This window comes from Trypanosoma conorhini, assembly GCF_003719485.1.
Source record: "Trypanosoma conorhini strain 025E chromosome Unknown Tco_14.4_contig_00298, whole genome shotgun sequence".
In the NCBI taxonomy this organism is placed as follows: domain Eukaryota; phylum Euglenozoa; class Kinetoplastea; order Trypanosomatida; family Trypanosomatidae; genus Trypanosoma; species Trypanosoma conorhini.
The window spans coordinates 1-7,182 of NW_021704387.1; the positions used below are offsets into that span (position 1 = coordinate 1).

General features: G+C 56.5%; 3 protein-coding genes across 3 annotated transcripts, besides 7 other annotated features; all 3 read left to right on the forward strand.

Annotated features, from left to right (window-relative positions):
* The first annotated feature begins 75 nt into the window (after nucleotides 1-75).
* Nucleotides 76-117: a microsatellite.
* Nucleotides 118-222: 105 nt separating this feature from the next.
* On the forward strand, nucleotides 223-1,104 carry Tco025E_05242 (mitochondrial carrier protein; the record flags this gene model as incomplete). The annotated part of the gene is made up of 1 exon (XM_029372143.1): nucleotides 223-1,104. One exon carries the CDS (start codon nucleotides 223-225, stop codon nucleotides 1,102-1,104), a length of 882 nt encoding a protein of 293 aa, XP_029227725.1.
* Nucleotides 1,105-1,510: 406 nt separating this feature from the next.
* Nucleotides 1,511-1,531: a microsatellite.
* Nucleotides 1,532-2,079: 548 nt separating this feature from the next.
* Nucleotides 2,080-2,118: a microsatellite.
* Nucleotides 2,119-2,278: 160 nt separating this feature from the next.
* Tco025E_05243 (putative MCAK-like kinesin) lies at nucleotides 2,279-3,928 on the forward strand (the record flags this gene model as incomplete). The annotated part of the gene is made up of 1 exon (XM_029372144.1): nucleotides 2,279-3,928. The coding sequence occupies one exon, from the start codon at nucleotides 2,279-2,281 to the stop codon at nucleotides 3,926-3,928; it is 1,650 nt and encodes a 549-aa protein (XP_029227726.1).
* Nucleotides 3,929-3,946: 18 nt separating this feature from the next.
* Nucleotides 3,947-3,982: a microsatellite.
* Nucleotides 3,983-4,033: 51 nt separating this feature from the next.
* Nucleotides 4,034-4,062: a microsatellite.
* A 998-nt stretch (nucleotides 4,063-5,060) lies between these two features.
* Nucleotides 5,061-5,083: a microsatellite.
* Nucleotides 5,084-5,307: 224 nt separating this feature from the next.
* Nucleotides 5,308-5,349: a microsatellite.
* A 208-nt stretch (nucleotides 5,350-5,557) lies between these two features.
* On the forward strand, nucleotides 5,558-7,144 carry Tco025E_05244 (uncharacterized protein; the record flags this gene model as incomplete). Its single annotated transcript, XM_029372145.1, has 1 exon — nucleotides 5,558-7,144. The coding sequence occupies one exon, from the start codon at nucleotides 5,558-5,560 to the stop codon at nucleotides 7,142-7,144; it is 1,587 nt and encodes a 528-aa protein (XP_029227727.1).
* Nucleotides 7,145-7,182: the final 38 nt, after the last annotated feature.

Genomic DNA, 7,182 nt, shown 5'->3' on the forward strand with positions numbered 1-7,182 from the left:
GGGAAGAAAGGGGCCTTCGTGTCGCGGCATGCCTCCTTGTCGCCGTGCTGCGCGATTTGCCGATCCCCGATCCCGTTTCTTTGCTTTTTTTTGTTTGTTTTTTTTGTTTTTTTTTTTAGCTTCTCTTCTCGTCGTCGCCTGCGCCTGGTGGAAGGGGGATAGCGACGGCAACAGCAACAGAAACGCGTAGAGGCGGCGGAGCGGAAAGTGCAGTGTAGGAAAATGGACTTGCTGACTAGCTTCATCAGCGGATGGATGGGCGGTGTCGGGATCTTGCTGGTGGGTCACCCCTTTGACACGGTCAAGACGCTGCTGCAAGACAGTCAAGGGAAGCACAAGAATGCCCTCGGCTGCGCGGCGAGCATAGTGAAGAAGAATGGCCCCTTTGCCCTTTACAAGGGTGTGATGGCCCCAATGACCGGCGTTGGCGTCGTGTTCGCCCTCTACTTTCTCGCCTACGACTCCACCGAGAAAATCATTCGCCGCTTAAAGGAGCTTGACCCCTCCAAGCCGCTGCCAATGACGGATGTCATGATATGCGGTGGGAGCACAGGCATTTTGGGCTCGCTCGTACTCGGGCCCGCTGAGTTGCTCAAGATTCGCCAGCAGACGGCGCTAAACAGCGGCGGTGACAGCTCCCTGCGCGGCGTGGCGTCGTCCATTTACAGAACGGCAGGTTTGCGTGGATTCTTCCGCGGCACGAGTATGACGATGCTGCGCGATGTGCCAGGGAGCATGGCCTGGTTTTGCGCCTATGAGTACACAAAGCAGCTCATTTGCCGCAACCCAAGGGCCCCGTCGGTGCCAGAGTCCCTGATTGCCGGAGGAATGGGTGGTATTGGCATGTGGTCCTTTGCAGTTCCACTTGACGTCATCAAAACCCGCGTGCAGGCAAGTCGTGAGCAGTTGACCCTGGCAGGTGCAGTACGGGGCATCTTCAAGGAGCGCGGTATCCGCGGCTTTTATCGTGGTCTTGGCCCTGCACTGCTGCGTGCATTCCCCGCCAACGCCGCCTGCTTCGCCGCGAAGGACTTTACTCAGAAGACGCTGAACCGCCTTACTGTCTCCGCAGCTGTGGCCGAAAAGAGCACAGGTCAGCCGTAGTCAGCTAGAGAGCTCTTTATGCGCAACGCACAACACCTCAGCATATGCACACGCATACATATGCATGTATCAGTTCGAACAAACCAGCGCCCGCGCGTTACCCAATACCCTTCTGCGTCTGTCTGATTACACACACCCCTGTTTCCCCTCGTTCTCCGTGCCTCTGGTACATCCATCCACGTCGGCGCACACAATATTTCCCACGGAGTGGGAGAAACGTGGGGGAGAGAGGGGTGGAGCGAGCGATAAAGAAGAAAACAACAAGAACCGAAAAAAAAACAAGACAAACAACAAAAGGTGGACCTGCTGCGTGACGAATGGTGAGGCCTGCAAAGTCAAAAGGAAAAACGGCAGTAGAAAAAAAAACATAATGAATGAAGGGAGAGGCAGTGAAACCCTTGACGTGTATATATATATATATAGATATCCAGTGTCAGTGTGGGGGGGGGGAACACTCGACATGTCGTTTTATTTATCTCATTATATCCTTGTCTTTCCTTGGTGGTGTTCTTCTTTTGTTATGCCCCCTTTTTTTCCTCTCATGGAAGACGGCTGTGATACCGCCGTTAATCCGCTTCGGCCTCCTTCTCGGTACCGCTTTGGAATTCGGTCGATGCCGCTTTCTTTTTTTTTTTGCCTCCCCGTCTTTGCTTTTCTCTTGTAATTATTCTTTGCTTTCTTGCCTCGCGCCAGTGCGCCTCCATGCGATGTCTGCCCGTATTCCTCTGCGTGCCTGTGCTTATCAGCGGGTTTGGGCTGGCAAGCGCAGCCGGGCGTGGGCCGCCACTGCAAACCCGCGGCAGGGGCCGCACAGTGCAGACTTGCCGGTAAAGAGGAAGAGAGGGAGGAAAAAAAAAGCGAGAGAGATTTATATAAATATGACGGGGGAAGAACAAACCCGCACTCGCCACTCGCCGGTCACGCGGGGGGTCGCCTTGTTTTTGTTCCTCTTCTCGACACCCTTCGCTTCCCCTCGTTGTCGTTGTTGTTGTTGTTGTTTTGTTGCTGGTGGTGGCGGTAGTGTCCCCACGACGAGAAGCTCAGCGCAGCTGTAAGACGACACCGGCTAATACACACATACACATAAACCCACGGCCTGAGAGCACTGCGGGCAGGAGTATCGGTCTGAAGCGCGGAGAGAAGGCGGCGCCTGCGTCTCTCAGAGACCGTCCTGATGAGCAGTAGCCGCATCTGCGTTGCGGTGCGGAAGCGCCCCACCCCTGACGTGGACAAGGACATCGTCGTCGCACAGTCGCCGTACCTGGTGGTGAATGAGCCCAAGGTGAAGTACGACCTGACCCCATACACCGAGCGGCACCAGTTTACCTACGACCAGGTGCTGGATGAGAACTCCAACAACGCGCTTGTCTACCAGCGCTGCTGCTCCAAACTCATTGACACGCTCTTCAACCACGGCAACGCCACCTGCTTCGCCTACGGGCAGACAGGCAGTGGCAAGACGCACACGATGCTTGGCAACGATCATGAGCCGGGGTTGTACGCCATCGCGGCAAAGGACATCTTCTCACGTGCGGCTCCACTAAACGCCGAAGTGTACATATCCTTCTACGAGATTTACGGTCGAAAAATATTTGACTTGCTCAACAACAAGGAGCGCCTCGTGGCGCGTGAGGACGCGGAGAAGGTGATCAACATCTGTGGCCTAAGCGAGCACAAGGTCACCGACATTCAAGGTCTCTTCGACATCATTTCCCGCGGCAGCGCCTACCGGGCTGCCGGGCAGACAAGCGCCAACAGTGAAAGTAGTCGCTCACACGCCGTGCTGCAAATGGAGATACGGGAGGTGCATAACCGCCGCGCCAAAACAATTGGGCGAATCTCCTTTATTGACTTGGCAGGAAATGAACGAGGTGCCGACACGTTTGACTGCGATCGCAAGACACGCATGGAGGGCGCCGATATTAATAAGTCGCTTCTCGCCTTGAAGGAGTGTATTCGGGCGCTTGGCATGGGCAAGTCGCACGTTCCTTTTCGCGGCTCCATCTTAACCGAGGTGCTGCGGGACTCCTTCGTCGGCAACAGCCGCACGACGATGATTGCCACAATCTCCCCCACCTCCGCCCACTGCGTCAACACCCTCAACACACTCCGCTACACGCAGCGCGTCAAGGACCTCGGCGGGGAGTCGAAGTCGGTTCCAGTGGAAAAGGCGGAGCGGCGCCCCGTGAAGAAGGCGAAGCCGTTTGAGGCCCCACCGCCCATCAAGTCGCGGCCGGAGTGGGTGGACAACTTCTTGGCAAACGAGGGTGAGCACGTGGTAGAGGACGATGGCAACAGCAGCGGTGAACAGGCGAAGCCGCAACCAAAGCAGCGGGTGAATAGGCCTCTGGCTGGGAAGGAAAGCGGGCAAAAGTCGGAGATTGTGGTGCGGGATCCCAAGATTGCGACCATCGTGCAAAACCACATTGACGCCCTGCAAGACGGCAGCGACGAGGAAGACGAGGAGGAGGAGGAACACGCCCCTCAGCTTGGTCTGTTGGCCAAGAGTGAGGAAAAGCAGGTCCGGAAGGTGCATGCGCACGTGCTGGAGGAAATTTCTAGGGCCGAGGAGAAACTCGTCGCCTTCCACCGCCGGCACATCGACACCAAAATGACAGGCATCAAGGAGGAGATCCGTGCGATTCAGGCCTTTGAGGATTCAGACTTTGTTGACGAGTACGTTAATCGGGTGCGGACGTTGCTGATGCGGCAGAAGCAGGACGTGGAGACAATATTAGGACTTTTGAACGGCATTACTGGCATGCTGCGCGAGGAGGAGGAGCTCTCCAGCACGTTAACCACGTCGTTGAAGGTTCATAAATGAAGTCGCTTCCTCCCGCTAGCCGCTGTCGCCGCCGCCGTCGCCTCCACCACCACCTCGGCGTGTGTGTATATGTATGTAAACGCGGGTGCGCTGTGGGGGAGGGGGGGAGTGGAGTGGAGTGGAGTGGAGTGGAGAGACAAGGAGGAGCTGCGTTCAGCAAACCCCGGCCCCTCCGTTTTGCTGTGCATAGACACATGCCTCTATATGTGTCTGCGTCTCTGAGTGTGCTTGTATGCTTTGTGGACGCAAAGGCGTAAAACGGCAAGAGAAAGGGCGAAAAATAGGGAAGGTGCCGTGTGGGCGTGAGGAAATCGCAACGACGAAAGCGACAGAGCCAAAAGGGGGTAACGAGTTGGTGTTGAGATGTAGCGAAAGAGAAGGAGCGCAAGAGGGTGTGTGCGTGGGCGGAGGGGTAGTTGCAGAGGTGCCGCACACAAGCCGTGGGCCGGAGGAGGGGCGAGAGGGAGAGTAGGCGGCAGAGAACAAACTTAAGGAAATAGCCGGCGAAGAAGCGAGTGTGACACGGCACAAGCACTAGCCTCTGAAAGCGGGGAAATCAACGGCCACAGCAGAAGCACACTCGCAAGGCAGAGAAGTAAGGCGCCCACCACAATCACCACCACAGGATCCAAAGGGATGAGGTAGAAGAAGAAGAAAAAGAAACGTCGTTGAAGGATGGAACGTGAAGAGAGAAGAAACCACGACGCTGAGGAGGAAGAGGAGAGAAGAGTAACAGAAAAAAAAAACAAAGGGTGGGGAGGGGGCGAGGGAGTCAGGCGAAGGCACCGTCCGCAATGTCGATGGGGCAGGCGTTTTTCGTGCATACGTACACACATTTATGTATATGTATGATTGGAGTTGCAAGTTCTTTTGCCGCCCCGCTGCGGTGCTTGAGAGAAGAAGTGATTGCCGGCAAGAGAAAGAGAGAGCGAGAGGGGGACGAAAGAAGGAGGTGCTTGGAAATACGTAGATAAATGCAGCAACGACGTGTCTGATGCGAATGGATATGCGTTTCTTCATCAGGGGTAGCCGTGGATCCTCTGTGTATTCCTCCTTCTGTTTAGTTTTTTCTAAATTACTTCTCCTTCCTCTCTCCCGCAATTGTTCATATATGCTTCCGTGTGTGTTGTGTTCCTCCTCCTCCTCCTCCTCTTCATTTCTGCGTGAGGATTTTTTTCCTGTTGTTGTCCTTTTCGTTGGTCGCGATGGAGTTTGACCTTTTTCATACGTCGGTTTCCCTGTTTTTCCGAGGCTCCCCCGCTGCCTCCACACATGCTGATGTGTTGAGACACGATTGAAGTCTTCCTCCACACACACTTGCGCATGTTCGCAGGGATTTTTTTCCCTCCATTTCTCTCCCTCTCCACTTTTTTGCTCTTTGTGTGTGTGTGTGTGCGTGCGTGCGTGCGTGTATATGTCTGCTTTTCTGCTGCCTGTCGGCCACTTTGCATCTTCTTCTCCCTCACTCTTTCTCTGTGCCGCGCGGAATACTCTACTCGCGTTGTCTTGACGCTGCCGTGACTTGCGGCGCGCGTCGACCACTTGATACTTGATAGAGTTGTACTCGTGGAGAGGCACATTACTGCCTGTTAGCTTTGCGTGCTCCCCGGCGCCCTCGGCTGTCTTCGCATGGACCCGTTTGCGCGCAGTGGCATCCCCGCCGGGCACACCGGCGCGGCCCAGGAGGTCAGCGACGCTGGAGGCAGGGGGTACGGAGCAGGAAGAGCGCCTGCGGCGCACAGCGTCGACCACGTGGGCACGCTGTGCAAGGTTCGCTTCATCCAGGACGACTTCTTCTGCCCAATGTACAAAGTGGCGGGGTCGTCGGCGGTGTACGTCCTTCTGAATGAGGGGCCGTTCAGCATTCGCCTTGACAGCGAGGTTTTTTTGCCGACCGTGGCTAAGCTTGAGGTGAACGGGAAGCTGTTCAAAAGTGAGTACCGCATCATGGCGAATGGGAGTCGGACGGTGAAGGAGGTTCATGAACCCGGCATTGCCACGACGAGGGCCTTTGTGTATCACCCGCTCGTCGTCTTTGACAACGTCCTGCAGCGTGAGGTGAGCCCGGATGAGATGGAGTTGCGAACGATAGAGGAGGCCGATGAGTTTACGTCGCTGTTCCGCGTCCTCTTTCTTCCCGTGAAGGGCGGCACCGCGGCAACGCGGGAGGGCTCGTGGAAGGTCAATTACAAGAAGGAACCCGTGGCGGTGGAAATGGTTCGCATAGGGCACAGAGACATGCTGGCGAAATTGTTTGGCGTCCCACTTGCGGGGCTGGTGAAGTGCTTGCGGCAAGCATCACTGCGTAAACCCTCCCCTCTGAGCCGCTCCCTGTCGCTGGCGCCGCCGCCTCTGCACGCAACCTCGCTGACTGCGCGCAGGCGAAGTGACGCGGATAGTTTTCTGCCCATTCGTAGCTCCAGCAGCGCCAGCTTCAGCCGGTGGGCATCGCGCTCCACCAGTATAGAGAGGGCAAGTAGGCCCCGTGCCTCCTCGCTCGCATGCTTTCTGCGATCCTCAACAGGTGCTCTGCAGGCCTGTGGGTCGCAGGCGCAGCGGTCGCCGTCCGGCGAGAGGCGTCCCGCAGCGCGCCCCCCATCGCGACCTCGCTCCCGCCCCACCGCGTCGCGCTCGCCGAAGGCAAGGAATAAAACCGCCTCAGCCGCCTCACACGACCAAACGCCCTCTCCTCTGGTGCTGCGTGTGCGGCCAACGCCGCGAGACACCTCTCCAACGCTGCTGTCCCTGCATGCACGGGAGAACGGCCGTCTCGTCAGCACCGCCGCGGCGGGAAGGGAGAGCTCCCCCTTTGCTCCTAAGGACAACAATTTACTCGATGGCGAGAATGCTTTGGCAAAGGAAGATCGCAAAAATAACTTGCACCATATTTGCGTGGGCTGCAACGCCGTGTTTGAGCGGGAGCGTGTCCTGTTCTATGAAATCGTTGCCCGCCTCAAGGAGAAGGTCTTTGCTCTTGAGCAGGAAAATGCGGAGCTCAGAGAGCGCTGCGAGGGAGATACATCTCTCCCTCTGAATTGCACAGGCGCGGGCGAGCCGCCACCGGCAACGTTGCCTGTAGATGATTTAAATACAACGCTTCCGCCCTCCTCCGGCTTGCAGCAAGACGAGGGCGATGAGCTGGACTTGACCCCAGTATTAACGCCAGATTTATCCTACGAGAAGATTCCTAGCAGCGAAGGTGCACTGGGAAACTAACATCAGAGCTACAAGTGAGTGCTGTCTGCAACCAAGAC